This window comes from Podarcis bocagei (genome assembly GCF_964188305.1).
Source record: "Podarcis bocagei genome assembly, chromosome: 11".
NCBI classification, from domain to species: domain Eukaryota; kingdom Metazoa; phylum Chordata; class Lepidosauria; order Squamata; family Lacertidae; genus Podarcis; species Podarcis bocagei.
In genome coordinates, this window is record NC_138136.1 from 34690923 (window position 1) to 34713238 (window position 22316).

At 41.7% G+C, this 22316-nt stretch overlaps 1 protein-coding gene and 1 long non-coding RNA gene across 2 annotated transcripts in view; one reads left to right on the top strand and one right to left on the bottom strand.

Moving 5' to 3' along the window:
* Positions 1–22316, bottom strand: part of MRPS27 (mitochondrial ribosomal protein S27) — a 59446-nt gene that overhangs the window by 12968 nt on the left and 24162 nt on the right. The window contains exons 5-8 of the mRNA XM_081212519.1: positions 4858–4972; positions 2152–2230; positions 995–1110; positions 709–811 (exon numbers count right to left, since the gene is read on the bottom strand). Of these exons, the coding sequence (XP_081068645.1) occupies positions 709–811; positions 995–1110; positions 2152–2230; positions 4858–4972 (413 nt within the window). The remainder of the gene's footprint in view (positions 1–708; positions 812–994; positions 1111–2151; positions 2231–4857; positions 4973–22316) is intronic.
* On the top strand, positions 5618–19942 carry LOC308597083. The gene is made up of 3 exons (XR_014012828.1): positions 5618–6301; positions 15508–15667; positions 19522–19942. It is a non-coding gene; the product is annotated as an uncharacterized lncRNA (long non-coding RNA).

Genomic DNA, 22316 nt, shown 5'->3' on the forward strand with positions numbered 1-22316 from the left:
GTATTCCTGCCTGCTCCCCAGCTTGGGAATAATGGGTGGGAGTAGAGAGAGAGAGAACTTAGCAGGAAGCAGGGTTCATACATACAAAGCTCAGTTGGCAGAGCATAAGACCCTTAATCTCAGTGCCGTGAGTTCAAGCACCACGTTGGGCAGAAGATTCCCACATTCCAGGGGGTTGGACTAGACGGTCCCCATCGTGGTCCCTTCCGACTCTACAATTCTATGATTCAACCAACTGGGATTTTCATGCATTCAGCAGGAATTTAAAGCAACAACAACAACATCCAGTTTTTTTTTGAACCTCACACATCTATGATTTATTTGGACTGCATGCCAAAACACAAAACTTGATTTAGTTCTAATTTTGCAACCCGTCAAAGGCTATACAGTGGTACCTCGGGTTACATACGCTTCAGGTTACAGACTAACCCAGAAATAGTACTTCGGGTTAAGAACTTTGCTTCAGGATGAGAACAGAAATCGTGCTCCGGCGGCGCAGTGGCAGCGGGAGGCCCCATTAGCTAAAGTGGTGTTTCAAGTTAAGAACAGTTTCAGGTTAAGAACGGACCTCCAGAACGAATTACGTTCTTAGCCTGAGGTACCACTGTATTAGAATTTAAATCGAAGAATCTCACTAATCCAGCTACTTTTAATCAACCAATAAAGCAGCACGGTAAAGTGCTTGTAATGAAACACTATATAACTTACCGAGAAGTGCTAAGCCATACAGCTGGGAACTGAATCCCACCGTGTTGGTCTGCTTCAGGCCTGCTAAGAAGAGGGACGCTCCGAGATTCCTCTCTTCCTCCCACTGAAAATAGAAAACATTGCTGTTACATTTGCTGTCACATTTGGTGCTTGGTTTTCACCACCATGCAAAATATATTCTCTGATACAAGCTGGCCCAAGTTGACTCTTCTGTAATGGAAGCTGCTAGTCAGATGAATGGAGCACGTACCCCTTCATGTATCTTACCATCTCAGCCACAGCTTACCGTAAGTTCTGATTTGGTTGTCAAATACTTGTACATCACGTAGAGTGAGAGAAGTTGTGTAGAAACTTCGTCAAAACTTTCCTGTATCATTATCTCAGTGACCACAGCCATCGCATCTAACAATAAACAAAACATTTAAAAATTAAGGGAGTGGTTTGACAAGACTCTTCTTCCCACACTAGTTTCAAAAGACACGAGTGCGCTTTCCTCTTTTACACCCGAATCTTGATGTGCAAAAAAATGCAGCATCAGAAGAAGAACACATTTGCCTTTTGCAGAACCAGGAGGCACATAAGGAAAACAGCTGGAAGCAGTCACAAAGCTGGTGTATCTTATCTATGCAACAGTTCCGCTCTGTGCCAGGAGACCTTCCTCAAAATTAAAATGGGAGTGAGAGAGGATAAGAGTCATGGTACGCAAGACCACAGCACTTTACACATAAGGACTTTAAACTCACAAAACCCTAATCAAAGAATACTTCATGGACTGTGTCAACAAAGCTAACTCCAAAATGAATTCAGGGACTATCAGCTTAAGGCAAGGTCTCTTGACAACAAGCCCTAAGTTTGCTAGAGGGCACAGAATCTCAATATGAGCAACATTGCACAAATTCTTGAATGATGTACCGTCTGGAATTATTTCCTGAGTGGCTTTAGAGGTGCTTAAGGAAAGGATGGCACTTTCCACTAGGAGGCCATGTCAGCTAAAAAATTTGGAAAATAATGTTGATACAGAGGAACTCTCAGTCAACCCTCATTGAATTGCACTAGGTGATTTGATTACATTAATAACACACACACCCCGACCTGCTCAATTTTTACCTCCTCTCTTGCAGAAGGGCTATAGAGGTTTAGTAGTAGAAGATGCACTAGGCATACAAAAGATCTCTGGCTCATGATTGGCACTGGGGTTGAGAAAAGAATTTTGCTGGAAACTCTGAAATGCTGGTGCCAGTTAATGTCAAAAATACTGAGCTGGAAGGATCAATGTCCTGACTCAGTAGAAAGGTGGATTTCAGTGTTCTTTACTTTTTTTGGCTCCTCCCATTAAAACCACAGCAAATCAGATGAACAGAAAGAGGTCCAAAGGGGGCCATGTATAAATATGAAGAAACAGGGAAGATCAAGATGACCAGCAGCTGACATATGCTTACTTACTTTCATAATTCTCATCCTTTATAAAAGAATCCAACAATATATTGAAGGTAAAATAGTCTGGGATAATTCCATATTGAACCTGCAAAAAACAAGCGGAAAGCACAACAGTCATACTTCTAGCATCTCATCTCATTTTGGACTATGATATGATTGTGTAGGGCAAGGCCAAGGGGGATGCCTGGACCAGTACTCCCACTTTTACTTGTCTTTCACTACTTGAAATGGGAGTAGGATGAAGAATGTCCTTTGGAACATACCACTGCCCAATACTGACCAGGAAAGTAGAAAACTGTAGCTGGGGCTGGGGGCCACCAGGTGGCGCATTGGAAGATGGCCGACAATAACATCTCTCCGACCCATACGAGGTAATTAAAAGGCTGCTATGGGAAGTATGCAGTCTTCCTACCCCCCCCCAGGAGATGGGGGGGGGCTGCCTTGCCAGCGGTGTCCACAATGCACCCCCGGATTCGAGAAAAGGGGGGCCGGTCACTTGGCACGAGCCCTCGATGAGGTCGGCTCTTCCTGACGCTGGTTCCAATCAGCGCGTGCTAGTTCGCTTTAGCTCGGAATTATAATTGGAAACATATGATTGGAATGAAGCTAAAGCACATACATCAAGCAACGTTCGGGAGATAAGACTGCTGATTAATGGATCTCTGTGACCGGAGTGACGGATGGATAAGTAAATCAACTGATGAACCACCATTAAGAGACTGGTATGTTTGGAATTAAGGGGGGGTGGAGGAAAAAACTTTTTTTTCCTTTGCATTATGTGATATAAATAACCCTCCACCCCAGAAAGAAATAAGATCGTTGCGTTTTACTAACCACAAGCAGGAATTCAAGAACTGTGTGGAGTGGATTATTGCTAAAGAGATGATTGGTAAACAACGAGAACGGAGGAAAATTTTATGACGCAGCATAAAATGGCGTCTCGCTAAGACAGGCTTGCCTGAGAAAGAAAGACGGGGGAGGAGAATCAGGACCATTGGAATGAGAAGGATGGTTGGAATGTGATCTTAACCTGACGGAGCCCTCCTGATATACTTGGCAAGCCTGAGAAAATTAAAGGACAGACCGAAGATTAATTTTTTATGGACGCGTGGAATGGCGGCTGTCCCTGAGCGATATGATCTTTGGAGAGTACAAAACCCACACAGAGGATGCCTGTCTCTAATCTGCTTGTGAAGATTATCAGAGATCGCAAAGAAAGGAATATATGATAACAAGAAGAAGATGAAGAAAGTAATAAAGGACTATCTGGATTGAACTGGATAGAACTGTTTAATTAAAGCAGCAATATAAGTGATGTTTGGACTCGTTCGGAGCTTGATGTATGGGCACCCCCAATAAAATTTAAAATTTGGCTGTATAATTTGAAACTAATGTGATTTGGATAATGTGATGTGATTGGCCTGTTAATAAAAATTATGTTTTTTTTTAAAAAGGAAAGTAGAAAACTGCAACTGCATGTAGCTGGCCATTCATCCCTTACTGCCTATCCACTTGGGCCACCAAAGCTCTCATAGGCTTCAGATGTTCAAAACTGATAGCATGGATTGTTCTGAGCTGTGTTCTTTGGGGGTGGGGTGGGGGACCTAGTAAAGCTATGTTTGCCAACTTACAGCAATGTCTCTGCTCTTAAGGTAGTCCTTCAACAAGAAGAAAGACAGAGCTCTACATGCAGCAATGATACTGCTGCTACAGCTTTTATTCACCATCACGAAGTCTTTGTTCTCATTGATTTCATCAAAGGTGCTCTGGGAGCCTTCAAAGCTGAAGAGCAGGGTTTTAAAAACGCTTCACAGAAACAGCAGTCAGAAACTTGTGCATTCATGCAAGCAGCCACCTGTATGCATGCATTCTTCCAACGTTCCCTATAGTTAAAATTTGAAGTAAGATTGCACAGGAATACATTTAGCGATGTGCAGTGTGGAAGAGCCCTTTATACTCTATGCCAGAGGCAAAGATTGTTCAGGGATGACTGTCACTTCACTGTGTTTCTTGCCAAGCGGTAGATTGTAAGGGGATGGTTCCTGCATAATTTTCCCCACAAGTCTTTCGGTCCTCTTAGGAGCAAGACCTAATTCCTTTGTGCGCAGACATAAGAATGTCTCTGCATCACTAAAGCAGGAGACATCATCTGCTGCCAACTTAATATCTAAGCTAAAAGGAAAAGCCAAAAAGCTAAACAATAAATGCTGCAAGGATCATGTGCTTCTGGGAATGCAAAGATGGTTATCTACAGGCAATTATTGCCCACTCCTGTTCAAAGCATTTCTGAGTCGGGTAGAAAACATCTTGTTGATGCTGCCTACAAGGCTCACAGCAGGTTCCACAATACTATACTCCAAATAAATTAAATAATTCATTCAATGCAGAACTTTAAAATAAGCAGTGGGCACAATTCAGACAATAAAGAACATTTTCAGGTCACACTGATTCCAGCAGGAGATATATATATAAGCCTGGGCTTAACTCCCCACCCGCACTCTGGAAATAGCTGGTACTTGCTTAAATTTGGCTGGTCAGCTCCACTACGAAAAGGAAACAGCAGAGATTGAAGTTTATCTAAAATTCCACAATTTCATCGTAAACAAAGAATGCAGTCTTCTGAACGGGAGACACATTCACAGAAAGGTTTCAGATGTAGCTAACTTATGTACGTTTAACAACATTTGAAAAAATGTCTTGTTAAAGCATCACCTTATTTTGCAAAGTGTACAAAGCTTTATCCTGTGCCCCAAACTTCAGGCACTGCCTGATCCAGCTGTGGATGATCCAGTCTCTCAAGTAAAAGCAATTTGGGCTGTGGCGAAACCTAAGGGATGAGACAAAACATAAAGAATTAAAAGAGACCCAGACACATGCTGGCCTACAAAGGTATGTGAATTCATTAAACATAAGCGGTATAAAGCACAGATTTTCTTTGTAGTTTCAGGGGGTAGATCTATAAAGAGAGCTGGATCCAGACTTAGCCATGTTTAGTACAGACCTACTGAACAGAACCTATGCATAACCTTGTTTGTTTAAAAGGAAGGGAGAAACATGAGAAAATCCTCTTCCACCCAGTATTATATAGAAAAACACCACCACCCCGCCTTCAAAAATGCATTTTCACCTCTACCCTTGTGGAAGTGGCAGAACCACCTTTCCACATGACAGAAACAGTTCTGTTAAGGGGTGCATGTGTGAGCTTTTCGGCCCAGTGCCAGATACCTCCATCTTGTTTTTAAACGGCTACAGAAGGACCTAGTGTGGAATCCAACCAAGTTGTGTGCATGGAACAAGGTCCACTCACATAATTGGCTTTCTCCCTCCTCTCTCTTGCTGCAAGCCACCCACTCCCTAAATATGCTCTGGAGGGGGACGGAACCCATAATAAGTTGAGGGGGCACATGACGGGGAGGAGAGGAGGGGTCCTCTTGATTTTATTCTGTGTACGCACGCGCGCGCACACACACACACACACACACACACACACACACACACTTAGTGCTACATTGAATTCTACCTTCATGTTCTATGAATGAGTTAGTATGTAGGATACATCAAAATGGAGTTATGCAGGAGATGTACAAAAAACTGCCTCTCACATGTTACTCAGTCGTGAAATGGAAGTGCTTTGCAAGTAGGAAGTTGTGGAAACTTGTATGTAGGTAGTCGAATATTGCTGACGACAGCATAATATGAAAGTTATTATCTGAAGCGCTTTCCTAAACAGAGGTAGCTATTTAGAAAGCGGGATAACAAAAGAAACAAACCTATTTCAGAAAGGTAATATTAATATTCCATAAACTATCAGACTAAACAGCCCCTCGCATTGTCAGCTCATGGATTTTAGTATTCAGAACGAGCTGCAGCAGATCAGATTCTGCCATTGTGATCTATCTATTATTATCACCGTGGCTGGGGTCAGGGGTTCGGCACTGTTGGGCACTTGCCAAGGCTCGCTGCCCAGCAGGGGCCCACTGCCAATCCCGTCAGCCTTCTTGCCCTGCTGTCTCCGCCTGTTTCCTTGCCCACTCTCAAAGAGCAAGCAGTGAGATGAGCAAGGAGAGGCACTAAGCTCCTCGTGTCTTGTCCCCTCCTGCTAGGAGCAAATGCAGACTGGGCCCAAAGGGAGAAGCAAACAAAGGAGCAGATCAAGGTGGGTGAACTGTGCACATTCAGGGAGGGAGGCCTTGCGGGAATGTATTTCCCAAGGCAGCCCTTCTCCCATTCCCTCCTACCTCAAAAAGCAACAACACCCTGCACTGATTGTTGTATTCTGTACTGTCTTCTTATTTATTGTTGGCTATATTTTCAAAATAAAAGAGAAGTTACTTTCAGGTAGGGATAGTATTAACCATGAGATGCAGCCCTGTTAGGCTTAAAGGGTGCTGTGGTAAGATTTATACATTGCATGCTCTGCGCACAACCAAAAAGCTTTTCCCAAATGAGAGAGCACGGCCTGTGCTGGAGCAACATGCGTTTGTGTTTTGAGATGTCTCTGTGCGGTTTACACTTCAACAAAAATACATGTGCATCATATATAAATTCAAATCTCAACTTCAATTCAGCTTGATTGCATATGCTACCATTATAGTGTGTGAGAAGCCTTTTGGCAGCAAGATGCAAAGCCTGAATTAGCCCCCAAAGCCTAGAATCAGGCTCTTTGTGCAAGACAATCTACAGAAGGTCAAAGCATAAAATCTGGTAAACCAAAGTAATTGCCCAGAGGAAGTCATCCTTCATGGACAAAAGAGGTCCAAAAATAAAAACACCAACAACAGTAGTGTTGAAATGCCACAAGGTTTTAGGGCTAGATAACTACTTTACAGTGGACGCTAGTGGTTTCCAGACTAGGATTTAGAAATGGAAATGTTGGTTTAGGTTGTAGAAAAACATATAATTATCTTCAGTGTTCCCACAACTTTCTCATAAACTCTCATGCCCTTAAAGTGTTCCTAAAGGACAGAGTTTTACAATTGACAGTTAAATCCGGGACTAGAAAATGCTAGAGGGGCCTTACGTTTATCTGTATAAAGAAGCACCACAACATTTTATGGGGGAAATTAATGGTATAAAAGAATTCAATTGTGTTTAATAGTAGGAAGGAACTGGGAGGCGGGTGGGTAGGGCTGAAGGGGAGAAGGAACTCCCTCAACATTTGTCTCGATCGTTGTCTGAGCCTCAGACAGAAGAACCTAAAATCTATGTAACCGTGAGCAACAAGGGCTAGGAAGCATTAGATCAAACCCCCAGTGAGCTCCAGCCCAGACCTCTTTTTGAAGAACATCAGGATGAATGAACAGCACTAATACGCAGATGCTAGCAGCCCGGAGCCAAACTGCAGCACCATTTAGTGGTAGGATTGGTTCTTCCATCTGAATGAGCATGCTTTCCAGAACATTTATCAGACTATTATAGCCACCAACCCTTTTCACTTCCCTCTAGTGAGTTTCAGAGAATTGTCCCTTATGGCTACCGGCTATACAGATTACCAAGGGGAGGAGGGAGGTTGCAGCAGTCGGCCGTGTTAGTAGAGACCCAGCTGCTAGCTAAAGGATGTATATATGCTATGTTGTAAGTGACAGATTATCTCCCTTCATATTAATGCTAGACTTGTGTGTGCTTTTTTAAAGGCGCATTTAAAATATCAAGCCATGAATGTCCATTTGGATGATCTAATTGGTTCCTACATTTCTCGCTTGAACTCTGATATTAAGAACAGGAAGATCCTATATTTGCTTTCATTAGGGGCCTGGCTCAAAAATGCTTGCAGGAAGCATCAATTACAGGCAATAAGGCTGAATCATATTATGATGGATCAATTACCTAATTGGTACTGACTGGCTCACTAGACAGCGAGAGAGAGAAGAGGTCAGACAGCAAGATCTGCATCCAGTCACAAAGAACGGAAAATCCTGTATGGGGCCCCAATTATCTCCCAAGTTTCCTGTTCCAAACTGGCAAGTGTATGGGTGAGATAGCGAGTGGTCAGAATCGTGGATAGCAGGACTGCAAGGCTGGATGCAAAAACAGGATGGGCCACAAGGTTCACTGTTAAGGAGCAAGTGTTGCTCCAACACTGGCCTGGGGCAAACAGAAAGGTCCTACAGGGTGAGGTGCGCGTGAAGCCAAGAAGCCTAACTGAGAGCTGAAAGGACCACACACGGGCCAGAGCTGGAATGCTTCCTGCAGCCTTGGCTGGAAGGTGAGATGCAGGTGGTGAGCCCTTTTTCTTCCATGTGACTATCTAGCAGCCACACTTGACAGCCAGCCACCTGTGGTCGTTCGTGAATCCTGTAATCTTTGTCACGACATATGCTGCCTTCAATTTCTTGAAGGAAGGTGGAGCATAAGTGCAAAAAAACCCAACCACAATAGCTAAATAATCTATGCACATACAACTGCCTGCGCAAAGGGTCTGGTACATGCAATTTGGAACTCAAGACATTTAAACATTGCTGCATGCTAGCAAACTGTAATGTCTTGAAATATTTACTTGTATTCTTTTTTTGCAATAATGTTTATTAAGTTTCTTATAAATGTAACACATATTGTAAAAACAAATACAACAGAGAATAAAAAAAAAGAAAAAAAGAAAAACAACATAAAACAAGTACAGCAAATAACAACAAATAAAAAATATAACAACTAACACATAAACAATACAAATTGATTATTTAGTTAAACATCCAACGTCATAAACATGTTGCTTGACTTCCTCTGGTCCCTTCCATCTGAATTTTCCTTGTAAATAAATGTAGCAGTTTTCCAATATCATTATTCCAAAACAATATTCTAATTATAGTCTAATTTATTAACTTTTCTTAATATTCTAAATCTCATTTATTTAATTAAATACTAATTTAATCCTAGGCCTGATTAGTACTTTCAAGTATCTTCTAATTTTTAATATTACAATATTTATTCAGATAGTCTTTAAATTTCTTCCAATCTTCTTGATGTTCCTCTTCTTTCTGGTCGCGGATTCTTCCAGTGAGGTCAGCTAGCTCCATAAATTCCATCATCTTCATCTGCCATTCTTCCACCGTTGGTAATTCCTGTGTTTTCCATTTCTTGGCTATTAAAATTCGAGCAGCAGTTGTGGCATACAAAAATAACTTTACATCTTTCTTGGAAATATTTACTTGTATTCTTAAAAAAATTCTAACAGAAACAAATTTAAAGCTTTGAATTCATTTAAATACAACATTTAAACAACACTAAGCAGAGTTCTCCATTGATTTCCCTCTCTACTCCATTACTTAAATGCTCTTTGCCATTAGAAAACTCTTGAGATATTTATACAGCATGTAAAATTAACGTTCTGTACTCGATGAAGTTTGTTGGCTGAATATATAATGTTGTTAAATTTGATCTCTAGAGATTTAGGACATTTTGAAGGGGGGGGGATGAGTTGAGGAAACCTACAAGTTTCCAGTCAGTGGAGATGCTACACATTTGTCTTAAAAAAAAAGGAAAAAAAGGATTTAGAGTATCTGTTTACCAGCAGCTTAAAGCACAGATCTGATAACAGGGATATGCTTTAGACAGCATTGCACAGTATTGCAATTAAAACAGAAGAATATATTTACTGCTAAGAAAACCAGAGTTCAGATGGATGTTCCAACTGTAACAGGAACTGGAAATCTGCTTCTTCAGAATTTCCAAACGCTGCATTTTAATGCAAAACACACAACAAACACTATTTGCAAAGGGTACCAGCTCCCCTTGGGAATGGAACAAGTCACAGCCCTGAATGGCCACAAGAGGAATGGCTTGGGAAGACATGAATGATGTCATGTCTAGTATAACTTCTCCCTAGCAACAGGATTAACATTTGAAAAGGGGAGGAGGGTTTCAAAGAAAGGAAAACAGAACCCACAACATATTTCCTAACTGGCCTGGGGGTGTGTGTGTGACAAGTCTCTTGCTAGTTGTGAAAGACAGGAGCACACAAAGAAAGTAAATGCAAACATACACACACCAGCTGACAAGAGGCTTACAATAGTTGGGGGTGGGGAGCATTGGGGGCCTTACTAAAAATATGAGCTAGACAGCTTTGATTAACCAAACAGCAACACCAGAGCACTGTGGGTTATGTTCATGACACCACCTCCAGTTTCATATGCCTTCCAGGTATCACTTTGAGGCACAGTAAAGGTAAAGGTAAAGGGACGCCTGACCATTAGGTCCAGTCGTGGCCGACTGTGGGGTTGCGGAGCTCATCTCGCTTTATTGGCCGAGGGAGCCGGCGTACAGCTTCCGGGTCATGTAGCCAGCATGACTAAGCCGCTTCTGGCAAACCAGAGCAGCGCACAGAAACGCCGTTTACCTTCCCGCCGGAGCAGTACCTATTTCAAACTGCTAGATTGGCAGAAGCTGGGACCGAGCAACGGGAGCTCACCCCGTCACGGGGATTTGAACCGCTGACTTTCTGATCAGCAAGTCCTAGGCTCTGTGGTTTAACCCACAGCGCCACCCTGTGGTTTAACCCACAGCATCCCTTGAGGCACAGTAGAGCAGGAATAGAACAGATACAGAAAGAAAGAACTGCCCCTACTAAGAAGATGTGGAGTTTTCAGGTCCATGCCTTTTCCAACAGGAGCCCTTAAATCTTACCATTAACAACTGTATCAGCCCAAGATACCAGCCCATAGTCAGCAACAATTCCTACTGGGTATGTCAGTTTCTAGACCCAACAAGTAGCTTTCACTCATATTCCCCTGTCACAACGTAGGTAGCCAAGGAGCAACTGGTGAGATTTGTAGCTTCAAAAGTTATACAAACATAAAATCATGGTTCATTTGAATCATGAATGGTTGTAGAATCATAAATGTAGGACATATTGCCAAATTTCTAGACAACTCTACAGCCATTTTGAATGTTCCCCATCCTGCCCTCACTGTGGGTGTGGGAACATGTGAATTCTGAAACATGGTAGGAAAACCTTCAAGAAAAAATATTCTTCAGTACTGTATCATAAACTTCCTACAAAATTCATTTGTTCCCTTACTAAGGTTATATTGCAGAAAGATTGGCTGACAACTGCTTTGCCCTTATCTACAAAGACAAAATTTTGGGGACTCATTTTGTTCCTCATATTCTTAAGCCTGGGGATTCTTTCTGATTCAAGCTGAAATGGAAGATTTCAGGGCCTTTTAAAGAGATGTTTCTACAGTTGCTTGCTCTCTCTTTTTGTTCCTTCCCCCTTTTCTCTTTATGTTGCCTGCAGACAGAGTTCATCTGGTTTTGTCTTTCTATGGCACCATTTTAGATGCTGGACAGATAAATATTATTTTTCTTTAAGCAGAGAGAACAGTTTTGTTTGCCAATAACTTAGCATGAAATTAAACCAGTCTTGTTACTCTGGTACATCATAATAATTGGCTCCAGATAACCAGTCACAGCCATTGCCAAGGTAATGGCAACCAGAAAAACAGTCTTCTTCCTGTGATAAATAAAGGCTGAACAGCCATCCCTCTCTCTCCCTCCTGTTTAGCCTGGGCTAGGGAAGAGATACTGGATTATTCTGTAAAGGAAGGATAATGGATGTTAGAAGCAGCAGGATCTGGCCTGGGTGGGGCAAATGCCACTGGCAAATAGTGGGCAGCAATGGTCCCTTCCAACTCTGCAGTTGCCGAGGTGATTAACTGCCTAGAAAGTCACTCTGGGATGATTATGCCTGTTGATTATTTGGGAAGAGTGGCCTGAAAGGCAAACTGTCACTCCGAATATCAAAGCACCAAAATGTGTTTTTAAACAACAACTTCAGGTGGATTCAGACAAACAACTGAGGTAATGAGATGGTGACTAGCCACCAAAGGCATGGATCACTCATGTGAATATGTGACTCATCACTGTCAAATAGCTATGGTGTAGAATTCAAAGGAACTCTGGGTAACCTCACCTTTTGGTTGCTGCGGCAGACGCCCCTTTGTGACTTTCTGCCTTTCTGAATCAATCGTCAATTGGTTTCATTTGGGCTGTTTCCAGCACAAATGACTGAAGGACTGGGATGATCACTTCTCTTGTTGAGTAGCTCCATCAATAGTAATAAACACTAGCATAAGTAGAGAGATTGAGCTGTACTCACGGCAGAGCCAAGTTTGGGTACTGTAGGTTACCGTGCTCAGATGACTGTTGGTAGCAGTGTGTGCACGACCGTGTGTAAGGCTCCCTAAGGACCCAACACTCCATTCAAGAAGGGTCTGGTTCCTTTTTGTCCATTTTAGTTCCCTATGACCTGGATGAAAACTCAAAAAATGGCAGAGTAGATGCTTTTAAAAATATGTATTATTATTATTATTATTATTATTATTATTATCATCATCATTCAACTGAAGGAATTGTTAGTATATCTCTGCTCATAAATCTCGATAACAGGATATAACTAGGCTGTGCAATATGTACAAGGACCCGAGGAAGACTGGGGGTGGGGGTGGAATGTGTAATCTATTTATTACAGTTCCTGCGCAAACCTTTCTGAATGGAAAGAGAGCTGTGTGGAGCAGTGCTTGGTGCATTGCATCTTAAGACTACAGGAAGCCAGCTATGATAATTGAAAGAATACCCAAAGGGGACCCAAATGAATACCCAAATGAAGAGGGGACTCTCTGGCACTTCTTGTGTACTGAATGGAAAGACCATGAGGTTTCCCTGTGGCTTTCTGCTATCTTTATTCCTCCACATTCCTTATCACCTATTCTTTCAAAAGGAAAGATCCCTAAAGAGCCCCGCTGTAACTCTGGCCTTCTGTTCTTTAATATTTATGCAAAGAAATCAATCCGACAGATCCTCAGAGCCACTGAACTGGAAGGCATTTCCAAACTCTCCCTCTCAAGCAGCGGAGGATGACTAAATCATACTCACCCCAGGATTACGCTGAAATTTCTCCAAATAAGATAGAGAAAGCTCCATGTAAGAAACACTGTCACAGCCTGTGAATTCTTCAGAAGGCCACATTTCCTTGATCAGCTGCCATCAGCTGTCAAGGCTTCACTCTCAAGCAGCAGCCAGGACTCCAGCACAAAAGAAAAGCCCACGGGATGAAGAGAACCAGTGGAGCAAGCCACAGCCCCATGAAGTCAGAGACCTCTGAACTGAGAACTCCCCTACGACAGATTCTTTCTACACCCTCAGACTCCTCAGTGCCTGTGCCCCATCCCAGCAGGCACAAGGAAGGCACCGACTGAAAGGTGACAGAGTGCTAGGCTCTAAGCCAGAGGACTATTTTTTTTAAGGGCGTCCATTGTTGGCAACGAAGCAGAGTCTGGGAGGAGTAGCCTGGGTCAAGAGGGATAACAGGTCTCCCTTGATCTCCAGACTTGTCTGAGCAAGTTGACTGCTTAGAACTAGCCAAGGTCCTGTAACTCAAGCCTGACTACGCAACCCTGGGACGTTACACCAAAACTTAAGTGCAAAGAGTATGAAGGCAATACCGGGTCTGGAAGGCCACAGCCCAGCTTTTTCCAGCTCTTGGAGCAGATGAGAGAGGCAGAATGTGCTACCTGCCAGAGGGTCATAAAAAGGGGACTAGAATCTCTGTTTCAACTCTGTAAGAGGAATGGAGGGTCAGATATAGACCAGTGATTGAGAGTTTGGAGCCACAGCCAATAATTCACTGAGATTACTTAAAGAGGAAGAAGAGGATATAAGTTGTGTATACAGTGGTACCTCGGGTTACAGACGCTTCAGGTTACAGACTCTGCTAACCCAGAAATAATACCTCGGGTTAAGAACTTTGCTTCAGGATGAGAACAGAAATCGCATGGCGGCGGCGCAGTGGCAGCGGGAAGCCCCATTAGCTAAAGTGGTACCTCAGGTTAAGAACTGTTTCAGGTTAAGAACGGACCTCCAGAACAAATTAAGTTCTTAACCCGAGGTACCACTGTATGCCCTTAAAAGCAGAAGAAACAACAAAGGATCTTAAAATTTTTGTTGGGTGCTACTACGTTTCAAACTGCTGTATTGACGTGCTCATATTTGTACAGCAATCCAGAAACCCAGCAGCACTGTAACTACATACAACTTCAATGCTACACCCAAAATTTCATGCATGCAACAGCTGATTTCAGTGGGATTACGTTCATGCTTCTAAAATAGAAACTGTAGAGAGAAAAAGCTGTCTTTCTCTAAATGTAAAAAGGAAAAAGGGGAAAGGGTGAGAGAGCAGTATTTACTTACTTACTTACTCACTCACTCATTTAGTCTACTGCCTTCCATCCATGGTTCTCAGGGCGGTTCACATCATTCATATCCAGGACAAAGAAAACCGGAATTAGTAGGAATTAATGCAGTGGAGGCTGGTCCACTTGGGACAGGCATGTCCAAAGACCATTTCAGGGGTGTAATCTGGACCGCTGGTCAGTTTAATTCAGCCCCTGTGGCAGTTTATTTCATGGGTAAAATCCTTTAAAAAAGGTCAACAACTTTGGTTGGCCCTCACAGCCCTTCACTTCATCAAATCTGGCCCTCTTTGAAAAAAGTTTGGACACCACTGATTTGGGCCAATGGGCATTTCCTCTGCCCTCAGCCAACCCCTGCTTCTTACTTATAACAAGCCCAGGGGGTAGCACTGCCTGTCAGCTTCCTCCTGCTTAGCCTCACTGTTGCTCTTGAAGAACTCAGCAGGGAGGAGGATGGGTAAAAAACTATAATTAGTTGGCTCTGCCCATCAATGGCTCTGCCTCCACTTTATGTTGCTCTCTCCACCTTATGCCCTACTGGTTCAAACAAGCACCAGGCACCACTGAGGTTGTGACAAATTATGGAGTCCCTAGCTTAAGAATTTACTTTATTTCTAAGTTCTAAAATGAAGTAGCCCAAGTCAAAGGTTGTTTTAAGATGGGGTTGCCCTATTTCAGAGTTTCTCAACCTTGTGTCCCCAGCTGTTGCTGGACTACAATTCCCATCATCCCTAGCTAGCAAGACCATTAGTCAAGAGTGATGGGAGATGTAGGTCCAACAGCAGCTGGGGACCCAAGGTTGAGAAACACTGCCATATTTCAAACAGTGAAAATCCGGACAAAGTTGAGCTGTTTTCAGTTTTGCCCAAAGTTGTTGAGCCCAGACACTACTGCCAACTGCAGTATTCCAGATACATCCGGATGATGTATGGCAACCCTATTGGAACCACGTTCCATATCATACATACAGTATGCATACACTGTGCATGAAGTATACTTGCTCGCCTCTGAAGCAGCCAAAAGTGCCTATTTTACCATGTTGCCTATGCACGAGGGAGCTGTTTCCAAGTTCTTGCTCAAGGTAAATCAGATCCATGTGCCTTAGTGAAATGCAGTGGCATACATTGCATGTATGAATTCCAAAAATCTGCATGTAAGCATTTATTTTTCTAAACAGATTTCCTGTCCTACCTCCACCCTGGTTTACTTCAGATTTTAACATAATTTCAGAGGAAACCAGACAGACAACAAATGCTTCAATTGCTGATGAAGCTTTCAAACTGCCAGAAATAAGCTGATCTACTGGAATGAATCCAAAGCCACTTCACTTTGTAAATGTAAGTCATAGCTCTCTGTGTTAAAGCTTTAGCTTTTTAAAAAAATGCCACGTTCTCTCTTCCCAGGCATATTTTTAGGTACAAAGCTTAATAATCAAATAGATTCCAGGCAGGCTTAGTATAGAAACTAGAGGGCTTGGGAGGACATCACCAGGAAATCTCCTTTGTCTGCCATTTCAAGCTGTAAGCAGTGGAAGAAATCCTCTGCATTATAAAATAAAATAAATAAATAAAAAAGGCCCAGGGGCACTGATCACGTCTCACTGTCAAAAGAAAACTGCCCCACAAAACCCTTTGCTTCTTGAAAGTTGGCTTTTAATCATCCATGAGTAAAAGAAGCTTTCCTTTTATCTCCTGGCCGATGTCAAGCTTGCATACATTTATATGTATGCATGCACATGCCCCCTCCTCCTTTTCAAATCCTTGTACAACCTATTCAGTGCACAAGTTCTTATAGGAACAGTGCACACTTTAACTCTACATCCCAGGGAGTAAAAAAACCCAGCTTTGTAAAAATTAAAATTTCCAATGGCATTAAGGAAACATTTCCTCTGTGCAATGTGTCACAAATCTATTTAACAGCTACGGCAATTACTATTATTATTTAAACCTTTTACACAGCTACTGAAATCAAGGGGGAAGGAGAGAATTTCAAAGCAAATAAGGACAAAGAAGTAGCTTTCTTCTTTGCCCGCTTCCCCACTGAACTAGGCCTGTTATTTACATTTTCCAGTAAATAAACTATGAAAATGCAATCATTATTCACCCACTCTTTAAAGAAAGGCTATCAGACCTGCAGAGGGGTTTTTTCAGCCAAGAATTTAAAGAGATAACATTAATTTTAAATATTTTGTTATAACCACTAACATGGAACATAAAGGCTATTTTTAAAAAACAACAACATCAACCTAATCTACTGAGCATCCAAAGGAAATTTCCTTCAAAATTATGAAATTTGTCCCAATAAATCTGCATTTAGGATAGGTTTACTATCCGCTTAATTATATAGATCTCAATTTGGGCAATCGCTGAATGATTTGGTCCAAATTAAACACGTGCTTGAATTTGGCTGGATCTTGCTTGATAAATGCATCTAACATTGTACAACAATCCATACAGAATTATATAATTGAAAGCTATTTCAAGGGTCATCTAGTCCAACCAAATCATCTAACCAATGACTGGCATATGTTGGAGCAACTCAGAAGGGTGAGTTGTGGTATAAATGTCTAAAACTCCAAGGTTCAATACACACATTCTTTAGAGACTGCCTCATTCCGTTGCACGGTCGTAACTGTACCATTTATGCACCAAGCTCAATGCAACAGCATTATCAGCTGCTGGCCACAGTTGTGGAATTACCTTGCCTCCAGAGGTCTGCCCAAGCCCACTCCCAAGAATCCGTCAGGAATCTGGAATATTGTAACTACTAGCTTCATGGCCTGAGCCTCAACACTAGCCTAGCTGAAACTAGCCAATCAGAAACTCCTCAGGCACAGGATTATGATATGTTGCCTCTGGAATAAAACACAGATGCATCAGACCAGATGTGCTCATGCACAGGATTTCTCTATGCAGATGTCAACTCCAGTTCAGTACTGTGCAAGATGCTGGCAGCTAGGACCAGATGCATAGTCCCACTACTATGCACGAATAACACCCGAATAAGATTCATGTCAAAATCAAACCCTCGACCGTAGCATCTAACCCACAGGTCTCCACAGGTACAAAAACACAAGCACCAGTTAGGCGCAGTTTTCCATTTTCTTTACATCTTAGGTTTATTACATGTATGATATAAGAGAGTTTTGCTTGTTTGTTTAAAACCCCTAAACATAGCTTTGGAATCTTCTTTAAAAATAAAAAAATAAAAATCCTCAAAGGATAGGAAAGAAGAAGAAAGATCAATGTTTCTCTTTTGTTGTCATCACTGTTCAGTGATGTATGCCTAAAGAACAAACATTTTAAGAACTAGTTTCCCTGAGGTTTTGCTCTCCTGTAATCTCCCTCCCATTCTTCCTCTCCTTCTGTAGGAAAAAAAGAATATGCTTTTTCATGTATAAATAAAGATCGGATACTGTTTTCACTGTAAAGCTACAAACTCTTTGAAATACTTAAGAAACCAAACTGGGAAATGTCTTTCTTTTTTTTAAAAAAAAAATCTACTCACAATAAAGAAAACAGTCATTAAGGATTTCTTCCTCTTAAAAATTACTTATGGGCTTCACCCAGTTGAAAATGACTGGATTTGAATACAAATTCCTTTAATAATCTAGTGTTAGAGCACACACTCTGATAGGCCCCTGAAAACACTGGAGGATGATGGAGTGAGCTGTTACTATAGCAACCTGAAAAAAAGATTCTCTGGTGCTTTCCATAGTCCCAGCACAACTACAATAAAGTCTAATTTACAGCCAGACATTTGCTTGAGTAATATTTTCCCCTGTTGCTTATGTCATTTATATTATTATTTTTTAATGAGCCATTCAAAACATTTAACTTCTTACTTTGGAAACATTATCCAAACATCAGCAAGTCTGTAATGCACCAGATAAAACTCATATAAGTACTGTTTTTTTCAATAATGCTTAAAAGGTCAGGTTTATTCATTAGCTGCATTCCTTCCTCGGTGAAAATTATACAGAGCCATAACCGCAAACAGGATAGAAACGGTATTTCGATTTCTCCCCTTGACCCACTGTAGATGTATGTAGCTAACCAATTCCTCACTATAATAAGGACACATTGTTGTGGCAGCTATCAACTCTGAATGGGGGCACAGAGCACAATTAGAGAGGAAGATATATCTGTTCAAGAGCAGGCAGCAAACAAGTCTACGCTACTAACTAATCACATACTTAAGCTGCGAACACTTCATGCAGTGTCAAATAGGGCACATCTTCAATGTTTAAACAAGGCCTCTGAAAAATGCCTGTATTTTTTAGCGACATGAGAGCTTGAAATGCTTAACTGCTTCTGTAATTACCCGAAGAGAGCAAATAATGTAAGGGTAGGAAGCCTTCAGAGATATGTTTTCCATATCTCTGGAAAATGTTTCCCATAACAACACAACAAGTAGACATTGTTTGTTTGTGTGAGTGAACAAGGTAGCACATCCTAGATCTCAGTTATATTTCATGTTTTGAGCTGAACCGAGATGTAATCTTCAAATTCTAGTTGTGCGCTGTTGCTGTTTTAATGAGAATGGCAATCTTAAAACTGTTTGGAAAATCCCAAACCCTAAAGTAAAAGGCTAATGGAAGTTCATTAGTAGTACTAGTAGTCTTTCTATGACTTTGTTGTTCCATTACTTTTTGGATCTATCATTTTCAAACATACTGAGGGCTGTCTGTGGCAGACTGGAGTTGGAGCCCAAAATCTTTGGTTGGCAAAGGCTCAGTAGATTATATACCTGATGACAGGACCTGCGTTGTTATAAAATCTTTGCACAGCACCTGGAAAGCTTAATTTAAAAACTTGGTAACTGAATTTAAATTTGGTATGATATAATATGAAAGGAACATGCATCACATGGCTCTGCTATTAGTCCAAAAATGTTCATTTGCAACTATTTTATTTTTGCTTAAGCCATGCTAGCATGGTATCTTTTTGCACCCTCAGCCCCTCATTACTTCTGTACAGGGCAGCTGCTGCTATACTCGTTCGTTCCTACCCACTTAATCTCCTAATTCTTCACTATGACAACCATATTCCACTGTGTGCGCCTGCCCCCAGCACTGCACCAATCGAAAATGCCAGAAATATAATGGATGAGATGAAATGTCAAGAAAAACAAATGGAGGCCTTGTATTAAAAACAAATCAAGTCTCGCTTCTTTTTACATTCAAACACAGGTTAGGAACACATGGATCTGATGTTTGAGGCTTTGCACCCCGGGGAATACGGGTGTGCAGGGCATACCAACAATGCCTTACTCCTGGGAAACAGTCATGAATATGTTACCAAAATCAGCCTCTCTGATTAATGATGCACCCAAGATGTCTACCTTCAAGCTGTGCTGCAGCTCATGACTGTGAAGTCACATGCCAGGCTTATCATGAATACGTAATTAATTTTAAAAGCCTTATTGTATTGAACAATATTACACTGCCTCGATTATACCCAGGAGGTAATGGGGCTCTAACAATAAATTGTTGTACAATTAGCTCCATCTGCCTCCTTTGGTTATTAGCACTGGTGACACCTTTCTTCCTATGAGTCAGGATTAGATGCCAGGGAGCTCTCTTTACCAGGAGAATGAAGAAAGCAGAGCCAGCCTCTCTCTCTCTCTCTCTCTCTCTCTCTCTCTCTCTCTCTGTGTGTGTGTGTGTGTGTGTGAGAGAGAGAGAGAGAGAGAGAGAGAGGTGTGCAAATGAGAAAGATGGTGAGCACAGGTGACTATATTTTAAGTGAGCACATGCGCCAGAGAGGTGTGCTGGGCATTTGTGAAACGCTGCTGGTAGGAAAGTACCCTGGGAGGTGAGGGAAAGCTCTCATTAAATTTCTGATAACCAGCTGCTATTGGATGATCCCTCAAGAGATCAGAGTCTTACAGCAGCGTGGAATAGATAAGGGAGCTGGCCTAAATCAACTTAATCAATGAATCAGTGGCCTCAGCCAGCTCTGCTATTATGCAGAGTAGGACAGCCGCCTCGGGCAGCTGACTGTAGGTACCATGAAAAGGCTGCAAATTGCTAAAACATTTAATTTATTATTATCATTATTGAACCTCTGCTGCCAGCGAGGAGGGCAGATGCTTGTGGGATTTCCTGTCTCAGGTTCCAAAAGGGTATGACCAGCTTTGGATATTATGCATCGTACCATAGGCAGCAAAGTCTTGGGCCAGCCCTCACTAGGGGCAATAGGTACTCTTTTACTTCACTTGGAGTGAGCGTTTTGAGGACTGGAATACTTACCGTATTGGCCTGAATATAAGCCGCACTTTTTTTCCAAATTCTGACAGTGAAAAGTTAAAGTGCTGCTTATATTCGCAACCCTCCCTTTCCCCCAACGGCTCCGGGGAGGCTTGGGAGCAGCGGGCGGGCTGTGCGCCATTGCCCCGCGCTCTTGGGCTGCTCTCTGTAGGGGGAGGGAAGGCCGCTGGCAAAATGGTGTGGGGGAATGTCTCCCTCCCCCTTTAATTCTGAAGGTGTGGCTTATTTGAGGGTGTACTGAAAAGGATATATCAAGAACTCTGGCCAAGACAGGGCCCTGTTTCGGAGTACACGCCTTCTTCAGCTGGTAATATCAAAAAATATGTCAAGATGGATCAAGGTGCTTCAATCCATAGATCATAAATATAATATGATAAATAACCATACCTAAGGAGGCCTCCCTTGTCACCCTGGATGTCGAGTCGCTGTATACAAATGTCCCGTTACCTGAAGTCAGGTCGATTATAGAAACTCTCTTGGAATCCAGACTCACGAGAGAACCTCCAACACATTTTTTACTTGATATTCTGGACATAATTTTGGATTATAACTTTTTTCGTTATTTAAAACAGTTCTATCTGCAAATCAAAGGCGTAGCGATGGGCTCTGCCTGTGCCCCTTCTATTGCGAATATCTACATGATACACTTTGAAAAAACTTTCATCCTTCATGACAACAATCCTTTTAGATCTAAAATAATCAAATATTATCGGTTTATAGATGATTTGTTCTTCGTTATACAGGATCAAGACACAGCAACACAATTCCTCCAATGGATCAATGACCAAGATCCAAATATACGATTGTCTGGTACCATTCATGACACATCAGTTAATTTTCTGGATGTTACAGTCTTTAAAGATCATTCCCAACAACTTAAGATCCGCCCATACCATAAACCGACTGATCGAAATTCATTATTACACGCTTCATCCTTTCACGCTCCACATTTATTGAATAATCTACCGTATGGACAGTACTTAAGACTAAAAAGAAATGCATCGTCCCAACATGACTACAAAATAGCGGCTTACCAACTCACACAGTCCTTATTACAACGAGGATACACATCACGGACTCTTGCTGCGGCTCAAGATAGAGCGGAAATGAAAAACAGGAAAGATCTTCTTGTTATAAAAACCTCGGATAAACCTAGAGAAGATCGTATTTGCACATCACTGCAATTTACACCACATACTTCCAGCATTAAGAAACTCATATATAAACATTGGCATTTGTTATCTAACATCCCAGGATGTCAAAAACCACCTATAATTGGCTTAAAAAAAACCAAATCACTGAGGAATTATTTGGTGAAATCGGACCAACTTACATACCCGGAAGCATCAACTAAAGGCCATTACAAATGTGGTAGCTGCAATGTATGCAAATACGCACTACAAGTAAAGGAGTTCACCAACATACGGACTGGCTTCAAGTTTCAAATTGAACATTTTAGTAACTGTAACACGAAGAATAGCGTATATGCATGGATATGCCCATGCCAAAAGATATATATAGGCAAAAGCACCAGACCAATTAAACTACGCATAAATGAACATCGATCACGGATCCGTAACAGAATACGAGAAGCCTCAATGGTGGAACATTATATACAACAAAAACACACGGAAGAGGATTTTGTCTTCTTTATTATTTGGAAACCAAAAGTAGATCTATATACCAGGAGAAATATTGATAGACTATTGTTACAA